Source organism: Lingula anatina, chromosome 2 (assembly GCF_051362555.1).
Source record: "Lingula anatina isolate TDL-2025a chromosome 2, LinAna3.0, whole genome shotgun sequence".
Lineage (NCBI taxonomy): Eukaryota > Metazoa > Brachiopoda > Lingulata > Lingulida > Lingulidae > Lingula > Lingula anatina.
In genome coordinates, this window is record NC_141768.1 from 9,327,878 (window position 1) to 9,352,906 (window position 25,029).

Sequence of the window (25,029 nt, forward strand, 5' to 3'; positions counted from 1 at the left end):
GCTCGAGTAGCAATTTCAACATAAAATCAATTTTAGACTATGCGGTGAAGCTTGTCTTGGTTTAAGACACCCTATTTACGAAGCAAACCAAAATAAAAGTCTCTTTCTTGGCTGATACGCCTAATCTGTATGTGGAATTATTGTGTTTAGGAATATGGGTAATTCTATCAAACCACACATTGACACTGCAGAAAAAACGGGCGCTTGCAACCTTAGCAAGCAAGGATTAAGTGAGGTATCATTATTGTTATTCACTGGTGATCTTGTGCAAGTAGATCATAGATGTACTGTATGCCAAATAAATGTGATGCACTGGCTGCTGTACCACACTGCATTGTAGACCAGATACCCCCACCCCCGACACTGCTCATCAGCACTCCTATTAATTGTCTTAGATTTTAGATAACAAAGTGAGAAGTTTCCAACAGATTTGCTGCAAACTAAAACTGTTTTGTGGCAAGGAGTTTGCAAGATAAATTTGTATTGCTGCTAATTGCAGCAAATTTGTTAGAAAATAAAATTCCTTCTTGCAAATTAGCAGCAAAATTTGGTAATTTACATGTTTGAAACTCAAGTAATGGAGGGGAGAGCACTTTGTTTACCATGCTTATTGTTTGATGTCAATTGTTATGGTAAGATTTTTAAAGAGAATTGTTAATTGCCTTGTTGACAGAATCAGATGTTTGTGAATTCCAGTTCCCTGGAGAACTCCTAAGATTAACGAAGAATCTCCGTACATTAGACCTGTCCCACAACAAGATTCCATCTGTACCACCAGCCATAGGCCAGTTTAATGTGCTTAAGGCATTGGCAATAAATGACAATAGATTAGGTAATTTGGAAATGTTGCATCATGGATGTAGATTTATTAAATTAAACCTTTTGATATGACATGTATAAATTACTTCTGTGTAATATTACCAAATTTTAACAGATGATTTATTGGGATATAGTATATACACGTAACTAAGAAAATAATGAATAATAAATACTTGAATTTTTTAAAATAATTTTAAGCTTGTAACTATGATTGAATATTTGGCAAGATATAAGTTATTAAACACATGGAAGTCTGCTCTAATAGCTATTTAGATTCTGCTAATTCATATTCCTGGAAATCATATATATATTTCTTGTTTCTTTTAGATGGTTTTCCAGAAGAGTTTGGTAACCTGAAAAAACTAGAGTCTTTATCAGCAGACATGAACAAAATATTTAGGCTGCCAAGTGCATTTACAAAATTGTCAGCTCTAAAAACACTCACCCTCACACACAATAAACTCTCTGCATTTCCTGTTCAGTTGTGTGAGCTCAAGTCTCTAGATTCAGTAGACTTATCCCACAATACCATACGAGAAGTTCCAGATCAAGTGAAAACACTTTCTGTTATTGAACTCAATCTCAATAGGAACCAGGTAAATTAGTTTAGATGCTTAATACTTATTGTTATATCATTACAAATAGTGTGTCTTTGTAACTTTTAAATTCATATTATACAGATATGATTTTAGGGAAGTGTTGTATGTTATCAATACACTATTTGATTTTTATATGATTAAATATTACGTGAAAAATTATTTGACAGACCACTGTAACATGATTTTGATTTTGATTGGCTTTCTTTTTCCACATCATTTTATGCAACAACTTTTCATGGGAACAAATGTTTCACGAAATGCTTAGCTGGTTACTTTTTGCCCTACTTTGTATTTTTTCCAGATATCTAAGTTATCAGAAGCTGTTGCAGAGTGCCCAAGGTTGAAGGTTTTAAGGTTGGAAGAAAATTGTCTGGAACTGTCAGAATTGACTCCAAAAATCATGAAGGAATCACAGATTTCTCTGCTTGCAGTTGAAGGCAATATATTTGAAATGAAACAATTTCATCAGCTGGAGGGATATGATGAGGTATGGATTATATATGTAGACAAGAAATAAATTGTCAATTGAAAAAATTATCTGTTAATAAATGTTTAACATTTACATAGGACCCTGGGATAGTACTATATTGGATTTGATTTTCAAATGATTATGTAGATATATCCATCATTCATTGTGGAGATTTAACACTAGAATTTTATTAATATATTGTGGCTAATCATTCTTATCACGTTGCAGTACATGGAAAGATTTTCTGCTTCCAAGAAAAAATTTAATTAAAGTCTCAAGATGAAGATTGACTTGGACCGAGAACAAGAAATGAGTTACTATTAGCTGCTGAAAATGAGAAATGTACACAGAAAACAGAAATACAGAGGATGCTCAGGCTTCTTTTTAAACTCATGATATTTCTGTGACCTCATCTTAATGTCTTCTGTGGGAAGGAAGGGTCATCCACTGCAACTGATCACTGTGCAGAGACCAAACACCAGAATCATTTGTGGTTTATATGGTGAGCAATAGGAGGGCAAACCCCCAAGGTAACGAAGTTTTGATTAAAGTGCACCAAAAACATCCTCGGGCATGCTCTAAATGACCACTTAATAATCTTACCCACAGCAACTTTGATGACATTTTCATCATCTCCCCTGTGTAGAATCATCTTGAAGGAGTTTAATTGAAATACTTTTATGAACCAAACCAGTTACAATTGCCCTGTGTACAGAGTCTAACTCAGTAACCAAGAAAGGAAGTGAGACATTGCCCAAACGATTTCAGTGGTGTTGAATTTTAATTCTTAAAACAGGAAAACAATGTGAGCTCAAGCTGTCAGAATATTCTGAGAAAAAAAAAACAGCCAATTACACCAGTTCTTAATGTATAAAAGTAAAAGCACAAGCAGGAATATTAAATATGACATTTTGTGGATAATTGGACTGTGGCTTGAGGTTGAAAAGTGAAGGGAGAGGGCCTGGCCATCGCTCTTGACCTCTATAAGAACAGGTTCCCATGCTTAGATCAATCCTGGTGGATCGATCTAAATCCATGGGCATTCGGGCTAAATCACTGTCAACTTCAGTGGCTTTTATGTCTGTAACGCCTATCGAATCAGCTAGGGGGTAATTAACTTTCGTGCTAGCTCAGCTTCCAGTAGTTTATTACCCCCTAACAGCTTTAGCAGACGTGACAGACATTTAGGTCGTTTAAAAAGTTGATAAGAATTAATGAGAATCCCCTTCGAGAGAGATCGATCCAAAGTTAGTACAATATCTCTGGGAATGGTCCGTAGAACATAAAAATCTTGAGAGACAAGTGTCACATCTGTTTCTATTAAACCACAACAGTTGATTATTACGACTAAATTTTAAGTACAGTTGGCATGTATTTATTAAAATAACACTATTACCTATGACAGAATTTAGATTGACATTTTCTTATTGTTACTTTGTGTACTTTACGTATACAAGTGATTTTATTAAAATATTCTTGTCCAGTTTCTACTGTCCATAAGTGAATGTTGTGTTATATGTAGAAGTTGTACATATACATGTAGCAGTAAGACTGTGGTGTCTGGACTCAGGTAATGGAAGAAGTTTCACCAAGGCTAGGCAGTTGCCAAGTGTCATTCGTGATACCCATCAGGGTGTGAATTAGTCAGTTTTCCAGAGATCAAAGATTTTTAATATAAGCATGGATTACTTTTGCAATTCAATGTATTTAAATACAATTTCAAGTGCAGTGTAAGAATGACGTTTGTGTTTAGCTTTCTTGTTTGCTGCTATTCAAAACCACATTATGTTAATAAAGACAGTCATATCTACTTGCTACTAAATACTTACTTAAAGAGAAATGTATTTGCAATTATTTTTCACATGAAAGTTTGACTAATTATGGCATTGTGTAATTCTCTTCATTTTAACTAAAATTTGAACTTTGTAAGATTTTTTTTTTTTTTTTTTTTGTCAGAGCATGGACAAAATTGTGAAATTCATAATTTTGTCCATGGCAAAGAGATCTCTTTTCATCTCTTTGGTAAGTGGCATTATCATTATGGGTTCAGATCAATGGGCAGAGGGTGGGTGGTTCAATGGGCTTACAGTGTTAAAACAGATCACACCCTCATTCCAATCCACTGGATTAAAGCCAAACAACCAAGTGTAAATCATTCATAATAGACACAGTAATATTTTTTCAACTAAATTTTTATTGAAAATTTACACAAAGACATTTGCACAATAATTTCTAAAATACTCAGAAAGTACTTAGAAACAGAGGAAAAGTGGAATGCCTCCTTAGTGGAATCTGTGAAATATAAGAACATCTGACATACTTTTTGACATGTTATAAAAATTCAGAATAATGAATACAGAATAAATCAACAATTGATACAAATATATATACTTGTATGTCATTCTGTAATAATTAACAAAGAAATCAATGATAAAATTGACATTCTTTTGGGACAGTCAAGAAAAAACTTTTTCCACCAGAAATGGCCATACGGCTTTCAAACAATATCTGACAAAATCCCCCTTTTTTTTCAAATTGAGAATTATGTCTACAAAGATCACTTTTAGACTAAGACTGTGTTCAGATTCAAACGTCATACCAGCTAAATTGATCCAACTCTGAGGGGGATTCTAACTAAATTTCATTCAGTGTAATCAGTTTAATTGTCTGAAGTGCCTCCTTACTTGCACTTGAGGAGGCTTCCCAGACATTTAAGACAATGATAGTCGTTGCAGTTAGGGAGAATCTCCTGTAGAGTTGGACTGATCTAACTTGCATGATGCGTTTATCTAAACGCTCCCTAAGAGTAATGCAATGCTATCTTTTTGTTTGCAGATGGATAATTTAAGGCCTTGGACAACAATTCACACAGTTTTAAAACTTGTCTTACTGAGGCCCTTTTACTTATAAATAGAGAGAAAATTAGAAAGAATTCTGTACCAGAACATACATATGGTAATAAATCAAATGCAAGTTTCTGTCAGCACTCAGTCACAGCAGTGTAGGTATGTTTTATCTGAATGAACACAACCTAGAGATTTGTTCCAATAAAATTGATTTTTTTTGTATATCTTGAAGAATCTTAAGCAGTTATGATGCACTGCATAGTTGAAATAAAACCAGCTACATGATTTGTGGAGGATTGGATGGTATCTGGAGGTCCAGTCCATTGCACAGAACACTGACTAGTTTAATTCCTTTCTAATAACCTATATAATGGTGACAAATGATCAATATACAACATGACTTACACTTAATTTGGATATTTTGCTTGAAGACTATTACAGACAGTTAAGTTGGAGGTGAATAAAAGTGTAATATACATTTATAGTCTGGCTACACCAGACAGAATCCCACCGATGCCTTCAAATGCCTGCAAAGTATTACAATTGTGGAGAATACCATATAGAGCATCAATTTACACCATAATTATTACAACTAAAAAGGTTGTCCTAAGAACATTGGTTTTTCTCACACACCACACACTCTACAGAGGACCTATATCCCCTTTGATCTTGGTATGAAAGAATTTTTTTTACAATATACAAATGCTGTTGAATTTAACAAATGTGTTATCACTGACTAAATGCCCAGTTGATTTGATTGATCCTGTTCTTAGAATTGGGAATTAAAAACTTTGAATAATGACTGCATCATTGCCAGGGTGTAACAAGTCAACTCCACAAACATACAGAAAGCAATGTGGTGCAATACACCCTATTTTACATCAGCCAGATTAAAGGATCAATTATTCTCTGGGCTTCAAAGAGCTAATTTTGACTGAATTTACAAAATTTTCTGTCAGGGAAATCAAGGTGCACAATATTATGTACGCACCCTTAAGTGCATCATTTTACATGAAAGGCTTAATGACAGAATTTTTAGTAATCACCCAAACAATAAATTGCTTAATAAGAATACAGATATTATATGAACAAGATAAAAGTCAAAACTCTAAAATAACTACACATTTCTGTTTCCTCTAGATTCTAGTGCACCAGCATTTATTACTTTGAGCAAATTAAATGTAACTGAAGTAACAAAACAGAAACAAAATTCAACAATATGAAATTCAGACAGACTTTGTGAAAAGCATGTTAAAAATGAAGAAAGAAATACACAAGCATGCAATAAGTGAGTTACCAGATGGAATTGTTTGATTATTTTACCAATGAATAATAAAAATGTTCATGAAAATGTTTTTGAACTGAATAGCTTGAAAGAGCCTATAGAGGCTAAAACTTTTAATATGATTTTTTAATTTTTTTTTTTTTTTTTTGAAATACACATACATACACACATATTCGTATATATCCTTAATCTAATCTCCCTAAAAGAATTGCACAAAGTTCCAGAAGCCATGTCATGATCACTTTGTAAAAGGAAAATATATTTGGATGCCTTTGAACTTCACATCAATACTGTGAAAAATTCCTCCATCCCATTCATCTAAGAAAGCATGTTTTAGTGTTTATTCAACCTTTGACAAAGAAAAAAAACTTTTTTTTTTTTGAGGACAGTCAACACATCAGTCATAGCTTTAATACACAAAGTAAATTTGAAATAGCAGTCCCTCTCCTTTGGATTATTGAAATATGTTTAGTTCACATCACCTAATTTAACAATTTGAGATTGTCCATTGTGGTATATAATTACATAATTTGAATACTACCAGAATATCAAAACTGATCATGGAGACTGTGGGGGTCCAGACTTGCAAGCCTGCAGCACAGTGATGATGGACTAGTTTTTGAGAAGTTTGTTAGCCCTCTTGTTGGCCTCATTGATACGCACTTCATTAGAGGTGGCCTGAAAAAACAGCACCCAAATAAAGATGTGCAATGCAATAATCAAACTAAAAAAATTGCAGACCATGCCACTGCAAACCAGGAAATGAGAATTCTATTTAGATGGCTATCTTCATGACTTAACAGTATCATGTAAATAAAAAGAAAAACAATAAAACAGGACAGAAAATGCAAAACAAGCAACAACTGCTGCAAATAAGAGATAGAATTCCATCGCCGAAAAGCTGCAATCTTTCCATAATGCAGTCCCATGGTGACTAAGAAAGACCACTAAAAATGACTAAACTATAAAAAGATGCTATGAAAGAAAATGTTGTAAGTTGCAAATAATGATTTTTGACAGACAATGCTGATGCTGCCACTTCCCCTCCTTCCTCCTCCATTGTAAAGCACAATGGAAATGTTCCAATGGAACTTGAAATGTTAGTCACAAGCAACTCTTGCTGCAAACAAAATGAATGCTGTTGCTGCTTCAATGTATCCATGGTGTTATTGTCTCTATTGTGTAAATAGTCATTGTGAACCTGCATGAAGAGAACTCCACCATTCATCATGACTAACCAAGAAGTTTGTTAGCCCTCTTGTTGGCTTCATTGATACGCACTTCATTTGAGGTGGCCTAAAAAATAGGACCCAAGAAAGATGTGCAATGGTCTAACTACTAGTAACATCTACCTATAACACGTACATTGCCCTCAATCATGGGCATTATGCCTGGGCAAAACTCCACATAGTGTGAAAAATAACCTAAACAAAAAAAGTTTCATTCTCTGTTAAACTGAAATCATGCAACAAAACTTTAAATTAATAATGAAATAAAGCTGCAAATTGCTGCAAACAAGAAGAAATTATTTGATGAAATAATGAATGCAAGCTTTCTTGGTGCAGTTCTTACTGCACACTATGAAATTAAAGAGCGATCACACATCCTGATTGCAATCTCTTCTGCAGTTTATTTCTGAACCTGCATATAAGAGAATTCCACCAGTCATCATGACTAAAGAAGTTTGTTAGCCCTCTTGTTTGCTTCATTGATACGGACTTCATTTGAGGTGGCCTAAAATAACAAGGAAAACAGAGGTTTTTATTACGGCAGCTGTGACCGGATTTCTTGACCCTCAACTAAATTAACATTTCTTTTTAAGAGATATAATGATACAAATTCCAGAACAATAACAAGTTAACAACAATAACATTCTCTGGTTAAACATGTCACAATAAACATAATTTACCTGTTTAAAAATCATAAATGTATGACCAATGAGCCTACAGGTCATTAAGTGAAGTGTGAGCCCAGGGTAAGGTTGATAAATAAGATTGTATATGGCATGCTGGGCATTATGTCTGGATCATTTTATTCTAAAATTATTATATATAGAATATTATTCTATTCACAGGACCTACAAAATATGATTAACTGGGAGTATTTAAGGTTATCTAAGTCTCTGGAGAAAACCAATTTGGAATACATATTTTTTCTGATGGGAAGATGAATCCAAAATTAACTTTCGACACAAGAGATATGCAATAATTTAATTTAGGTGTTTTATTTTTTGTTGCCACTGATGTATTGCCAACTGACTTACATGACTCAGACTTCACTATAATCAAATCTGTTTCAACACTGTATGATATAGTGTAATCCTTAAATGCCTACTTCAATCCGAAGCACAAATATCACAGCAACAGATGCAACAAAAAACGTCTCAGCCAATTATTATGAAATTATTAGGCAAAATAATTTAATCATCATCTGCTGTCACACTTTAAGTCGATAAATATCAAACATAAACACGCCATTAATCAAGTGCTTTGACCAGCACTGCACTAATGCAGTACAAATATCAAGTCAAGCAGAGGTATCTTTACTCAATCAATGAAGACAGGAACCATAAACTAATGTTCCCCTGTGGATAACAAAGCTATGAGAAACAGAAATGCCATTATTCATTATCATGAATCTGTTGTTAACAATTTTGATAGAATATGTTAAACATGCGGAAACCTATAAATGAATTATGACAAATAAATTGTATCTAGTAAATTTCTAGACACAGTATTTTAAACATAATTCACAAAGCCCACATACTGGTGCTAAGGAAAGTTTACAGAAGACCAACAAATTACTGAAACAAAATATCTGGGATAGGTGATATTAAAATCAACTTTTAATTTTCATAGCATAACTCAGTTCTCTTTTTTCAAATCTTATTGAAATTATTAAAAAGTATTAAAAATTAATTAATTCCAAAACAAATGACAAACCATGTCTCATTCTTCTGTGAGGTATCAACCATGGATGAGAATAAAATCTTGAAAAGAGTTTAAAGACCCTCACCTTCTGATTGATTCTGTCCACCTGTCTGTTCTGGTTGTCAATTTCATTGCCCATATCATAGGCCATGTTCTTCAGGTTACCAATCATGCCTGCAACCTCTGAGATGTTCTGTTCCATCTCATCCTCTCTTGCATCTTTGGTTATTCTAAATACATAAAATAAAAGAGGATTTGTATGATTGTGTGGATAAAATAATGCCATAGACAAATCAAACTAAATCTAATAAGCTTAAATGCATGGTACAGTACATTTAATGGAAAATTGATTTCAAGTTGTGATTTGGAAATGTTTTACTTCTTTAATTAATTTCTCCCAATTTCATTCTTATTGATAGGAGCTCTTACATACAAGTTACCAGCTGTATCCTCCATGCTTTATTACAGCAGAAGACCGTGAACTCAAAAAGTTACTTAAATTAGGTATATAGTAGAACTCAAACACTACTATATAACTCCCCATTACACTGTTCTTCAGCTTGAATCATTTATCTATACACATATAAGTGTTTAAAATGCTAATGTATTAGATACTTTACATGAAGCCAAATAGAAGATCAAAATTGCCGATGACTATGTATGAGTTGGCATGCAGCCCTTCTGTAGCCATCCATTACCCCCTTGCCAAATCAGAGGAAGTATTTTTACTTGTACAATCCATTTATATTTTTCTTAAGAATGTTACAGAACCACACACCACTACTGTAGGGTACTGAACTTAAGATAAAACCTCCACTGAAAAAGAACTACTTTGGACATCCCTGCCCATGGGAACAGTATCAATATCAAAACAGACAAGAGCAAAAAGGTTAAAATGTTTGCCAGCCAGACTGGTTGACAAGTCCCCATTGGAACTTGTTTAATTTAAAGCATATTACTAGTACATTAGAAGGCAAAGAAGCAAGAAACTTGAAGTTGACTTCACAAAACTCTTAGGTCATGTATTGAACCAAGGAAATGTATCAAGCCTTTAAAAAAAAAGCATTTAATTTTGTACAGATTGTTTTAGGTCTTCCATCATTTCAAAGCATACCCATCTCGCTATTGTCTAGCAAAACCTAGAATACTTGTTTCCTTAAATGGGATTTAGCGTGGGGAGATATTTCATTTGTTCAGATCATTCAAGTCAACAAAAATCCTTTAAATGGCCCTCAAGATCAAAACCATGTATATATTACCATAAATAGACTTCTGCCCCTTAATAAGGGAAAAATAAAAAAAATTACTTATCAAGAATGGATTTCAGTCATATCAAGTTGATTTTTATGTCTGTAAAAACCTATGTGTGTATTACAGTCAATACCATGCAGATCAATCATAATTTGTTCATACAAATATTTCTCAGCAGTTCAGTAGCGTAGTTTGGTTATCTGAGTTCTACATAAGAGGTTTTCTATTAGTCATATTATTTTTGTTATAGCAACGTCCCCAAAAGGGCAGATGTAAATGTAGAAACAGGTCCCATCCATCACACACTATCATTGCATTGCAGATGGATTATTGATCTAATCCAGAGTGCATTTCCCAGAGACTGTTATCTCTCAAACACAAGCCTGTGGACTGAAACACTTTAACATGGATGTAAATCTAGTCAAGGTACTGTACTGACTGCAGCTGTCCCTGTGTGAAAGAACAGTGGTTGTAACTGTAGCCTGCAATAGGAAGTTCAGCCTGATGAGAACAAATGGAACTGGCATTTCACACCACGATCTATACACCTACACTCAACACTGCTGATGTAAATCAATCTATGCACGCAGCAGCTCAGATTTTTCTGAACGTCATACTTTAAATACTACCAGAAACAAATCAAGCAATCAATATCTGATAATCTTATTCTACATTCTTCCCACTCCTTTTTACCTCATTCAGAGTCATATCTTAGAAAATGACAGCAGTAACTCATTTTACAACATCCTCATTTTGAATCAAGACCAGTTGGAGAATAACTTTGACATTTGAGGATGAGTTAACTTTATGAATAATATAAAGGAAATTAAAGATAAACAATTCATAACAACGTAATTGTAATGTTAAAAATATTATGCCCTACAAAATGTCCTTCACCATAATTTAGAGCAGGAGAGAGGAAACCTAAAGACATAGTAATGACACTATAAAAATATCTCCAAGAAATCTTAAAAGTTAACTTAGCCCAAAGCTCAAACTTCCTCAGCATCTTGTTACAAAATAAGCTTTTACTGACAAACAGTATATAGGTCAATTGTGTATAAAAAATACTCCACAATTTTGTTTAAAAACCTGCAGTGGCTTATAAGAAATCTTGCAAATAATTGCACAACAAAATTCAGTAATTTTGTTACAAACAGTACATGCTTTCTAACTGAGACAGCCTGTTCCAGTAATAAACTTACAAACCAGTGCCACATAGAATAACAGAATAATAGCTCATACAGTTATATTTTAAGACCGACAATATTTCTCATAGATACATATGAAACCAATATGCATAAATGGTTTCAGTAAATGAAATATTTCTGCCTGAATAATCAAAAACTGCTCTTCACAGACCACAGCCAACAGAAATCAGCATATCAGCTTTCATTTCACAGCTGTGTGATCACTGTATCTTCTTACCTTGTGACATAGTTGCCACCAATCATGACTTGCTCTCCAGGGGCCTGGACTCGGGGACCATTGGAGTTCACCTGGCCATCTTCAGATGCTTTCCATGTGGCATTGTAATCCCCTCCCTTCTCAAAGCTTTTAGTTCTGGAAAAGAATCATAAATGCTCATTAAGTATATATAAGTATTTCATTAAAATATTTCCACTTTATTTCCTTATTTATTTGTTTTAACTGAAAGTCTAGAGTAAAAATTCAATTCAATGACAAAATCATTCATTCTAGGAAGCTGAAAATTTAACATGAATGAATCTTTTATTGGTACTGTTTCCCTCAACAGTGCTCAAAAACTTGTTTACAAACTTGTCTGCACCACAACTAGTACAGGCCTGTGCCTACATTACAACTGCAGCTATAACAACCAATGGATTCTAAATAAAACAGCACATCACTGGTTCAGATAACAAGTGTACAAAATAAAATCATTATGTAAAATATATGTGAAAGTTGACACTTTGATACAGGGAAAGGAATTCTCAAACTAAAACAAGGCAGAAAAACTGGGAAATGAACACTGATTTTTGAAAATTTCAATATCACACTCCATCTGTATTTTAGCCCTTCAGATAACTACAGCAAATTTGAATGGAAAAATTGCTTTCCAGAGGTCCACTTCACTAAATAACACAGTAGTTCAACACATGTTAAAAATAACAAAACACAATAACAATAGCTCAGTCTTTTATAATTACTTTTTCCAAGGAAGCACACACAGTCCGCAGCATTTCTCCAGCCCCTCTAAATTCTGCTCTGCTTCTTTCATGTCACGGTTGATCTCATCCATACCCTCCTCAATCTTATCCAGTTGTTCTGAAAGCAGGGTTCAATGCAAATAAGAGTCTCTTTATTCATGTACTGTGCAATATATTTTGGGTTCATAACTGCCATATAGCTCTCAAAACTTTTTAAATACACCTGATGGTCAACCAAAAAAAGGTAAATAAATGTACAAGATGGCACCTGCAGTATTGTATATAATTAAACCAAAGGAATGTCTGAAAAAATGCATGATTTTATTCAATTCAAAATTTACATTTGTTTAAATTAAAATAATCCTCAAGGGATGCCTTTTCACACAAATTCAAGTGCAAAATTAACTTCAATAACAGAAGGCTTGTGTTATAACTTATTAAGAAAAAATCATTACATTTTAAGAACAATATTTCATCACAGATTAAAAACCTCATCCAGACAAGCATTAAAACATGTTAAGTGATTATAGAAAAGAATGTCCAGTACAAATGATTAATCAAAGGTCACGTAAAGATAAAGCATGTACAAAGCACAAGCAGGTTGAGCAAAATATCCAAACAAAACAACCACATTTATATTTATATAATGCAACAGAAATAAAACTTTTTTATTAGCTTGCAAAATTTATCTTTCATGAATCTTTTATACTTTGACAACATCTGCATGAACAGCTTGGTAAAACCTTTGTTAGAATATAACAAACTTTTTAGACAAAACTGACATTAGAATCAACTGGTAAAGTAAACCAGTTGTTGGTAAGCAATAAACAGATAAAAATAAAACTGGGAAATAGAATTTTTTGACACTCAGAATAATTCTTAATATTTTGTAATTTAATCTGTTCCATGACAGCTTTGTTTGACTATTGGCAAACAGGTAGTTCAAATTCTTTCAAAAATCTTAAAGTCTCAACCCACCTTACGTGTTTGATTTCAGAAAATAGCTTTCAAACCCCCATAACTTGTTTTAATGAGTAAATATTAAGAAATACTTTTTTTCAGCTCAGGTGTCTTCTCAACAATGTTATATAACTCAAATACATGTTTTAACAGTGTTAGGGTGTCAGTAGCCTCTTTGCCCCTGAACTTACCCCCCTGACCATCCATAGAAACCAAACCAATGAGTGCAGCATCTTGTGCCTAAGAGTTATAGAAACACCAACAACTCTGCTGATTCCTGCTTTATATAATTTGGTCTTCCAGAGACTACAAGCACTGGACATTATATCCCCAATACAAGCCTGAACTACAGTATTCAGTAAGTGGGAGGTGGGTGAAAGGTACTCATTTCTTGCACTTTGGACATCATTACTTTGTAATCATAATCTAACAAATTTCATGTTGAAGAACAAATCATAATTTTTATGAAATTGTTCAACCATACTCAGGGAATTCTCATGCACTGCAACCATCTACCTGACTATGCATAAATTGCAGAATATGAAGGATAAAAAGTGAAAAAAAATGGGGGGAGAATAATGAGATGAGCATGCAATTAGGAACTCAATTTATGTATCACTTACTAATAGGTAAGTGAGTATTTTGCAGAGTATGTGCCTTTAAACCATTTAGTATATAATTGCAATTTTGGAGCAGGGGTATTAAAATCAATGTTTTAGTGGTTTCACATGATAGAAGCACAGGCCACAAACAGAATAAGAAGATTAAAGACAACAAAACTGAGTCCGATATGTATGGTCTTGTGACAAACCCTACAAATAATTTTGAAGTGTGGCATATAATAATATAATGCTAATGTAGTCATAACTAGACAAATACCATGACAGAAACATATATGTGCTTTTTTCAATAATTACTTGTCACCATAATCTAATTGTATTTGAATAAAAAAGCATTCCAGGATGTTTGACAACAAAAATTAATCTTGGAGACTAAAAAGATATGATCTTTAGTAATAAGATAAACTAGACATATTTACAGACACCAAATGTGTTTCTAAATCATTAAAAAAAAAAAAAAAAAAAAAAAAAAAAAAAAAAAAAAAAAAAAAAAAAGGAAAAGGGGTTATTTAATTATATTAATTAAGGCTGCTTGTATTGATACATGGCATCAAGTATACATGATGCTTCTAAGGTATTTTGTAAAAATAATAAAACTGAATCAAAAATAATTAAAAAGAACAGTATAACCATCATTTAAGACTTAAAGAAGAGAGATGGTATGACAAGATAGAGAGACAGACAGCAACATAGCCAAATATCCAGGCACACTGTGTCTGTATATATGAATAAGAAGTGCAAGCCGCTGTGAATAACCTGGTGGAAAGGTGCTTTGGGTCTTCTTCAGTGTGGTGTACTTTAGTCAGACTTAAGAAATGTGTACAAGCTCCATTCGAACCATTGCCCATACCAGAAGGAAATACCAATGTGCTACCAGTGCCGTGCCGACAGTAATGCAATATATAATTACATAGATAAATAGATATACAGAGTTAGTATTGGTGCAAACATCTTACCGCCCTGTTCATCCAGCATTACCAGTGTTTTAATACCCACATCTTGGCTCTGGTAGTAAACACAAACAATCAGAAAGTGTAGAAATACTGTGTTCAAATAAAGTTTGTTAGAGAAATAATATAATATATCTATTAAAATACACATGCTCACATAAACAAACAATACAAAAACAAAAGGGTTGGAGAAGGTATTTGGTGATTTTCTCAAACTTAACCTCTGCTCAAAATGTCACTATTATGTTTTTAAAGCCCCCCACCCACCCACTCCCTTTAATTTTCATAAAATCAATTTTCTGATCAGCAAATACCTTCTTTGGTCTAGAAACTACAGGCGCTAGCTAATCTATTAACATTCAGGTGCGCAGGTCACATCTATGGCTGGTGGGTCCTGGACGGATGATCAGTCTTACCTCCCTGCTCGTCCAGCATAACAAGTGTTCGAATACCAGCATCCTTACTCTGTCACCCAACCGCAGCAGGGAAAAATACAAGCACACTTTTTAGTACTGTACACATACGTGTCGAACAAAAACAAAAAAAAATGTACAAAACATCCCTAGTGACAAGGAGAATATCAGCCCACAGGAACTATGTTGCTAACATCAGCCATGCAATTCACTTTTAAATATTTCCTGATGTACTCAAAAAAATTATATGAAAGTGCAGTTTGGTGGATGCCGCACCCTCATAAGTACCCAAAGATGATATAAAACTACAAAGGGCACCAAAAGATGTCGTGGTACTCATCAAATATCCCTAAGACAATATTTTCAATGTTTCTAAATTATAAGATTATTAGGGTAATCTGTCAAAATTTGCAAAAATACCTTATTTTCATGTATTTTCTTCAAAGTGTCACTTTCAAAACATCTTCATTAAAAAGAGATACATAACATAACAGTATTCAGATAAAAACAAAATACTAATTTGTTTTTTGAGATTCCAAATAAAAAGCAAAGTAAAGAAAACTAAAACTACCCTCTCATGCTTGAAGTTTGATGACATTCATGAAAACTGCTGCATTGAATTTTGGTTTGAAAGATAGCAAAATTTATAAGACTCCATTATTCTGACTATAACTTTAGTTTGAAGTGTCCAAAATTTCTGCTGTGACATACCTCCTCACATAGTGACAGCATCCGCCGTGTACTTTCCAAGGACTGAAAAGATACAAAAGTAAGATAATAAGTATTTGTAGTTCTTCGTGAAAAATGAAGGGCACACCCCCCTCCCCCCCCCCCCCCTATTCATACTTATCTATCTCCTATCCCTCTCCACCTTTGTGCCACATATTGTCAAGACCCAAATTGGTTAAATCCTCCATCACTGTTCTCATCTTTCATCAACAGATCCATTAACCAAATTTACCTAATTTCAACAAAATCACAGAATACAAATAATACTTGACAGAGTAAGCATCTTCATAATAGTGGTAAAAACAATAAATTCTAAATTTAACTATGTAATTATCATGTCCTTACGCCTACTGACACCCTCACAAAAATATGTCAACATTCCTTTATTACAATCAATACCGTCTTTCTTACATTACTAACACCAATTATAGTATTCTCCAGCCTGGTGTGAGTTCCGCATTTACGTAATACTTAGTGCTTAATGCTATAAAATCATCCTAATATTTTAATGGATTAGCAATCAATTGAAAGTAGCAAATAGAGGCATTGTAATAATAACAATGTCTCCTCACGGTGGTTTGCACTGAATCTATTGTATCTTTGTATGCAGTTAGCAGCCTTGTGAATTATTTGAACCTGCTTGAAAGCAGTATCTTCTATGATATTTTACTGCATGTAATAAGTAAATCAATTACATATATAGTTAAAACAATGTTCTGATATGAATATTTGCTTTGTGCACAACCGAGGCAATCAAAATCAACATGTTAAAAACGTTCATTCTATAGCTATGGGCTTTTCTATTCCAGAATACAATTGATTTGACTGAATTGTTCTGAATTTCCTGTGTAAAAAAAAAATGAAAAATAATTTTAAAAAAAGACAGAATCAGTTAAACTTAAAAGTTGCACAGCATTCCATTTATGGCTACACATGCAACATTTCATTTCGACTTTACAGTATTCAATTCCTGAGTAGCTCTGAAAAGGACCTGGTCTGCAAGTTACTGCCAAATATTGATTGTAAGGCAGTTACAGATCAATAGAAATAGAATTAGATTCTTTCTTGTGTACCCCTAAGCTGTAAGCATGACAATAATGGGGTTTACAGAATTCCAAGCAGAACACATTCAATGTAATAACTATGAGCAGTATTGATCAATCTTGGTGTCAGTTACAGCTAAGCTACTTTAGTCTAGTGGAAAAGACATCTTCTATCTGTAATGAAGAGATACAGTTAAGGTTTTGGAAAACAACTGGGTAATATGATAATGCCTATAAACTTCATCGGATGTTTGTTTTTGTACAACTTTTATGAAAGACAGCAGTCTAGAAACTTTGCATTTTCCACTTGCATGATTCAGAATTGCAAAAAATGAATCATCTTGTATTTCCAAATTAACTGAATTTTCTTAACCCATGGCATAATAAATATTTCCCAATGCATGCATTTTGAACCACATTTTTAAGCATTAATGATTATAACCATGCCTTTTTCTAATTTTGAACTTGGTAATATTTCTGACTCTATATTATTGTTGGCCTGCTGCAACCAAATCAATGTTACACTTAACTCTCTGGAGGTAAAAAAAGAGACTGGGGCAGTTTGCTATTGAATCAATTAAAGGAAAACACATAGCAGACGCGATAAAAATAAATACTAATAGGTGTACTAATGAGAAAAGCAGACAGCATTGCTACAAGCTGACCAAAAGCTATAACACAAATGCAAGTTCGCGATAAACTTGTATCACAAATGGGGAAAATATTCCCCAGAGTCATTAAAACTCCTGTGACAACCAACCCTGCAATATGCCATAGGTTCCTGATGTTTACAATTAACAGAAGTACACATTGGTGAAATCCTAACTTAGACAGGGTTTAAAGTAGAGTGATTATTTATTTGCATGAATGGGTGCCACGCATGACTTCATCATTTTTATTGCACCAGGAAAACTGGCTCTTCTACTTTCACTATCAATGCACATTTAGAGATTCCATAGCAACGGAGGTAAATGTGGCTTGCTCAGTCTTATAATAAGAGTAGGAGAGATGATAACATTAAAAAAATTATAGAAAAATTATACCTTGCTTTAAAATCCAATGCTAGTTTGTTATAAATACTAATACCTCTATTTTCATGACAGTTTCACTCCATAATGTTTTTTTTTTTTTTTTTTTTTTTTTACTTAGGCACCATTTAACAGTATCTGAAAATTCTTTCTGAAATCACAAGAGACCAGACATCATTGCTCCTTATATCTAAAAGTGATGAATAGAACTACATGTATGCCAGTGCTGCAAAGGCCAAGTTATGGAGGAAAAGTATCATTCATGACCTACATTTTAAAAATAACCCAACAATATTTAGCAAAAAAAAAAAAAAAATCTCAGTAGGTACCAAAAGGCTTCAATGACCACATCAGCATGATTCTATTTTTGTAATCCAATATATAAAGTAATAATCTGTGAAGCATTAGTAATTGCTTATTTTCTGTAAGTAGCATAGTTTTCTCATTCAAATGTACTTTTCCATCTTGAAGTTAAGACAAACTTCTCATCAGAATTTCTTTTGTGAAAGCATCCCCTGGTGCCTGTTCAAGTACCCAGCATTGAACAATTGCAGCCAGTAAAGATATTCTTCAGCTTTCAAGAACAAACAGAGGGTATTCATGGCCATAGGTTTTAGTTCAAGAAAATTAGGAACAACAAGAATATGTGGTCATGTTTACCTATATATAAATTTTCCACCTCTGCTGACTTTTGGTACAACTGTTTCAACCCATGTGTCTAGCTCTTGTCTAACATAGCCTCAGTTAACTACTACCTGTTTGCTAGCAAATCTCTTTCCTCTGAACTCAGAAAAAAAATCAGTAAAAGTTGTCTCACACAGACCATGATTTTTATCATAACAAATAATAAATTTCAGACCAACAGGAAAAAACTTTAATTTTCATGTAACATTCTTCATTTTCTAGTCAAAAGTAAAATGAAATGGCCAAATTATTAAAATTTCATAAAGCACAAAATAATGATGATATAAATAAACCACTGTGCCCACATCAATCCAATAATTAATTATGAATCAATCTAGGACTTGAAGTTGAAATATGGAGTTGGCTGTCAGGATTTCTGGTAACATTCCACTGGTCACTATTGACAAATCATTTCCAAATGTTTTTGTTTTTCTATCGTTGGTGTTCTGATTGAGTTAAATACAATGCACTGAAGTGGTGAAGGGTTGACATTATTTCTCTCATATTATTACAGTTATTTATATCAGCATTTGTTTTACTGCTAACCATTATTATTATTGTTGTTGTTGTCGATGTCGTTTTGCTTTTCTGTCATTCATTTAATGAAACTACTAGTTTCTAATGGCCACCGAGGACAGCCTGTGCTCACTCCACATCTAGTAATTTCTCTCTGGTTCATTTTTGTCAACAAGTATTGATCAGTGGTCTATGTAAAATAATTCTCTCCATATATATCAGTTCCAACAGAGGTTGCCCTCATGGGAATGTGTGATATCAGAGAAATAAATCAACCCAGATTTGATAAAACTACAGGTCACTTTTACTATATAAACATATCCCAGATAATTTCCATGCTGGTGTATGCTGAACCAATGATACTAGTTGTGTTGTTCCTTTAAATTATGAAAGCATACATAATAGGTAACATCACATTCCAGCATTTTGAAGACATTTTAAAGTTGAATAATATATGTTCAACTTCTGTTTCTCTTTACTCAATCATAACTTTTTAAAATTGATATATAGTTTTTACTGCTACTGGGCAATAGACTGATATTGAGTTGTTTAACTATTCCTAGCCATCAATACCATTCAATCATAATCAAGCAGCAGTTCATACTGGCATATATGACAGCTCACAGACAAAAGAGAGCCATAAAAAAGCAGTTCTACAAGTAAAAACAGATGATACCACTAAATGTAAGAAGAATGACCATGATAATTCACTTAAGTGGTTCAGTCCATAATAGTTGGGCTGTGTATATTGATCGTCCTCTACTGATTAGAAATGAAATTATTGGTTTTCTTTATTATATTGAGTTGTTCCATTTCTAACAATTTTAGACAAGTCTACTACCATATCTTTCAAATCTTTATAACTCAGAGACAGTTACAAAATTGAAAATTTGAAGCTTAACCAATATCGATTGATTTAATTAAATATTATATTTCTTTAATTAAAATAATAATAATGACCAATAACATAATAATACGTCTAACTTGTATAATATCTAAATAGTGTTTCAAACGCGTTGCAAATTATCTAATATCAAACATCATCTTAATAGTTTTAAACAAAAATCAAAAGGAAATAAAAAGTACCTCATTTGTTGCATCATCTATTTGTTTCATAAGAACCTCTCCTTCAGATGCCTCTGGATCCAATGGTTCTCCCTCTGGCCCCCCTTTAGCCTTCTCCTCCTCTTCATTACCCCCTCCTATACCAAACATGGTGCTGGTCTCTATTCAAGGCAGCTAGGTGGAGGGTGGTGTAATTGACTCCTACCCAACCTATGTCCTCACAACTTAATGACTTGGTACAACGGTAAGCTACAACTTCAATCAATTTTTCATGAAATGAGTTTGTGTACAATGTTAATGATCACTAGTCACTGAATTGAATTTTCATGTCGTTGGAGAATAGTAGCACCAAGTGACTGATTTCAGCTTTGGTAAATCCTTGCAAGATTGCTAAAAAGTTTCCAGTTCTACTTGGCGTATTCCTCCTTTAATGTAAATAGTGTCCATGTGTCAACTCTCCATTACTGACTCCCTGCCCCAACAAATCAGCAAAAACACTTGTGCTGCTGAATAGATGAATGGAGTAGCATGTAGTGCATGATCAGCCTCTTCATACTTTAGAGCTCAATTCTTGCATTAATTATTCACTGAAACAACAGCTCCTATAGTAAATCAATAATTGATTTCCCCAATGCTTCTGAATAGCCCTACAGGCCCCACATGGTATCTGCACCAGCACCGTTCAATACAAAGCTGCCCTGCTGTTAAAATCAACACAAATGTGCCCCAATAATGAAGTGTTTGATCTCACTGCTCTCTCTCACTATGATCACTGGTTCATTGGAAAAAAGACACATCCCTCAGTGGTACATCAAGACTACATGTATTACTATCATCCAAAGGGACAATGCTATCACTGTGGTCTGGCCTGGAACAGCCCTTTCAGTGAGAAACTTTTCAATGAACTGCTTTCCATTTAGCACTTACACCACTCTCACACCAGGAGACACTCCAACAGGAATAAAAGAAAGTCAATAATTGGGTTATTGGCATGCATGTTCCACCAGAACTTCAAACAATATGTCCCAAGAGCTTGGAACTCGAAAGAGTGTACATACTGTTGTTGATTATTGATTGTGATGTCTGAAGGGATAGCACTCCAGTTTTCAGTGACACACATTGACTGCCTGCATTAACCATCAGCTATGACAAATGAGGACTGATGGGCTTCAAGGTATAGTAAACTAATGAGTTTATATTTGAAAAAATGACTGATAAGAGTAGCAAATAAGGACATAGTCCTTAAAGTATATTTCCCCCAATGAGAAAAAATATATATATATTCAATGATTTTTCTTGTTAATAAATAAGCATTTTTGAAGGCATCAAATATCAACCAAGCACTGCAGTTTTTTTCAAAGAGACCTATTGCGATAAATCCATTGTTATTTTTTCCTAATTGGCACCAGCCTTTTATACTGGAACTAAGATATCTAACAACAGGGTGTCTGTTAGTGTTTGTGTGTGTGATTTAATAACATGTATTCCAACTCAAACTATTCATTTGCAGGTGTTCTTTGCCAAAATCAATATAACATATTTAGAAACTGTGCTTCTGGATGTCACTTGGCACTCCAAAGAATTGAGCTGAAACAAGCAATAGCAAAAACTGACTGCACAGATGACTGGCTTCTGTTTTCAGTGGAAAAAATGAATTACAGTTCACTTAAATAATTAAAGCCACTTTATTTGCCCCAACCTCAGTGAAGCCCCATGTTACCAGATTTAGTGTCTAATTTTAAGTCTACAGTGGCCCCCATTATCTGCTTAATCCAAACATTTTCATGTTAAAACAACTAATCATTCTCCATTACCAAGGCAGAGGCGATACAGTTAATTAACTCCTCGATTCTCTTAAAATTTGCTACATTTACAGTAACATTCACCAGTAATGTGGCACTGCAATAAACTGGTTTTAATCTTTTAACGTAAGATCATTTTAGAAAGCAAACACATAATAAGGTGTGACTGATTTATTCTTTTCTGTACTATTTAAACAGGGCAAGTTGGATTCTAAGACCCCGTTCCCATACCTAGATTGATCAAGCAGGATGGACCCTTCTCCAAGGGGTTTCTTGCTAATACCCCCGTCACACTAGAGGTGGAATGAGCACGAATGCTGTCGGAAAGACAATTCTTTGTGCGTTCCTGGATATTCGAAGAGCATTCTAACAATTCCATGTGCATTCCAAATATTTTTCCCCATTCTTGTGGCCAGCCCAAATGTTTTGCTCATTTAAAAACTTTCGAAGTGCATTCCAAGTGGAAAACTATCGAATGGCATTTGAATAGTATTATAACTGCACTATGACTGCATTCTAAATATTCGCATATTCCGACAGCATTCGAAACATTCTGATCACATTCGAGGGAGAACCGAAATGGCAAGACACTTCAAATCCTGCTAGAAAGAGCCGAAATGCACCTCGAATGCATTTCGGTCCTACTTCAACCAGCAATCGAACTACACTCGTACGGCATTCGAAGTGTATTCTAAATATTCTGAATGCATTGTGACAGCATTATTGATATTCCTAGTTTTCCAACTACATTCGAGCTGCATTTGAGAACTTATACAGCCTAAATGTGCACGAATAATTCCAGGCGGATTGAAGCACATTCTGAGTATTCCAACGGCATTCTTACTGTACAAGAATTTAGGTCAATTTGAAATTTCTTCCCGAATGTAGTACGAATTTTTTAATTTAGTCATTCCAGCTGGTTCTGCTCAATTCCTGCTGATTCCGAATAAGTGTGACGGGGGCTTAAATTGCATTTAGCTTAAACAGCTCTGATGTCTGGCACACCTACTGAAGCTCCTAAGGGGTAATTTAGCAGCTTTAGTAGGCGTGCCAGACATCCAAGCGACTTAAACTGAATGCTATTTAGCAAGAAACCCCTTGGAGATGGGTCGATCCTGCTAGATTGATCTAGGTATGGAATGGGGCCTAAATTCCACCATAAATGGGTGAAATGGTTTTGAAGATACTTTTATTGGTCTCAAGTTAATTTCAAAAGGTTGTCTCTCTCTGTGTGCATACAAAGCAGGGACCCCTGATATTCAATATTATCATGATTTTCTTACAATACTCAGCTATATGCAATACTCAGTTCAAACTTAGATCTACAATTATGAAAAATATATGGAAATTGTCTGGTTTCGCCCAAAAAAAATCACCAATTCACGGTGTTGGGTTTTCAAAACGTCTTTGCTACTAAAGGATAAACTTAGTATAAATTGCCCAGCAGTTCAAACATTTCAACCATAGTGGCACAAAACATGTTGCCTTTCATTTTGGGGCAAATTCATTCATATGACAAATTTCATTTTATTGAAAAAGGTGATTTGGTAAGAAACAAATTATCCACCCACAGTCAAACCACAGCAGAAAATACTTATAGTGAAAAGATTATTGCTTTAAAAGTGGCATCAATCACCTTGCAGGCTATGGTAAATATATCACATGCCTAAAACCTTGCTAAGTTTACATTCTCTTTAAGGGTTTTTATGCTACATCTAATAATATTTTCCAAGCCATTTTTTATATTAAACCCCTACCCCCATAAAATGTATCACTATGAACCTACTATTTCATCTATTATAGTATTATAATTTTTCCTTGTTTTTCAAATTCAAACACACAGTTTCCCTTTATTTCTCCCACAGTGAGTTGCAGTGGGATAGGCAAGAATCAAGAAAAGCTGCTTAATTTGCACATACCAATTGACTCTTAAGATAATCACATTAAATATGAATACATACTTATAAATAACTGAATCTGATTGTGAACAATCAATAGACTACAGTCAAGGAACAGAATGATTAAGGCAAATAGCAAGCTCTAGAGGTGCTTTTGTCCAGAATTTTTATTATCATGTCACATTCCAGGTCTGGATTTGCAGAAAGTCCTATGGGGTTCCACTGTACAGAGCAGGCAGGACAAAAGTAAGTAGTGGCATTGTACTATAGTTGAGGAACCATTTTCGCTTTTATTCTGGGAAGTTAATTGAACCCGCAGAACACTTCCTTGGCAATACTTGTGCTAATCTTTTTAGAAGAAAATATCAATGTACATCAGTTGTGCTTAGTAGAAATATGAATACAAAATTGGAAAGAGAAAAATACATTTTACTGACTAATCAAAATACTTACATAAAATCAATATATGAAAGATCAATTGAAATTCTCATGATCAAATATTCATTCAAGAGGCTAGACAAGAATCTTAGTCAGAGCTGATTTTTTATTAAAAAATATTCTAAGAAACTGGAGGTTAAGGCATACATTACTCAGCACGAACTGAAAAATATTTTAAGTGTTCAAGCAAGCTAAGAGAGACATTAATAAAACTGCTCATATTAGTTGTGACCAGTTAACTAGGGGAGACAGTCATGGTGATTGTGTTAGTTGAGACAAGTCAGCTGGAGGAGACACTCATGGCGATTGTGTTAGTGGTGGTATGGATGTGCTATGCTGCAGCCATGGCACGTTTGAGAGATTCCCTAACAATGTCCACAATCTTAAGAACTCAACTGAATTGTTTTGTTTTTAATTAGTCTTTCTTCATCATCTAAACTTTTCTTTGTTATTACTATTCTTTATGGAGGAGGGAGGAATTTCACATCTTTATGCTCTATATAAATATGATTTACA

General features: G+C 34.0%; 2 protein-coding genes across 8 annotated transcripts in view; one reads left to right on the forward strand and one right to left on the reverse strand.

The window, feature by feature from the left end:
- Positions 1 to 59: 59 nt before the first annotated feature.
- LOC106177782 (leucine-rich repeat-containing protein 57) lies at positions 60 to 6,165 on the forward strand. Its single transcript, XM_013560662.2, has 5 exons — positions 60 to 235; positions 697 to 832; positions 1,147 to 1,415; positions 1,720 to 1,905; positions 2,116 to 6,165. The coding sequence occupies exons 1-5, from the start codon at positions 155 to 157 to the stop codon at positions 2,155 to 2,157; spliced, it is 714 nt and encodes a 237-aa protein (XP_013416116.2). The 5' UTR covers positions 60 to 154; the 3' UTR covers positions 2,158 to 6,165.
- LOC106177784 (synaptosomal-associated protein 25) overlaps positions 4,062 to 25,029 on the reverse strand; it is a 30,179-nt gene continuing 9,211 nt past the window's right edge. Inside the window, exons 2-9 of one of the 7 annotated variants that reach the window (XM_087006652.1) lie at positions 20,397 to 20,881; positions 16,022 to 16,063; positions 14,904 to 14,952; positions 12,368 to 12,485; positions 11,628 to 11,762; positions 9,034 to 9,178; positions 7,660 to 7,752; positions 6,624 to 7,314 (exon numbers count right to left, since the gene is read on the reverse strand). In XM_087006652.1, the coding sequence (XP_086862778.1) occupies positions 7,693 to 7,752; positions 9,034 to 9,178; positions 11,628 to 11,762; positions 12,368 to 12,485; positions 14,904 to 14,952; positions 16,022 to 16,063; positions 20,397 to 20,525 (678 nt within the window). In that variant the 5' untranslated portion in view covers positions 20,526 to 20,881 and the 3' untranslated portion in view covers positions 6,624 to 7,314; positions 7,660 to 7,692. Of the gene's footprint in view, positions 7,315 to 7,659; positions 7,753 to 9,033; positions 9,179 to 11,627; positions 11,763 to 12,367; positions 12,486 to 14,903; positions 14,953 to 15,313; positions 15,363 to 16,021; positions 16,064 to 20,396; positions 20,882 to 25,029 lie in introns of those variants that run through there. The other 6 variants (XM_013560668.3, XM_013560669.3, XM_087006651.1 and 3 more) reach the window with 6 other exon arrangements.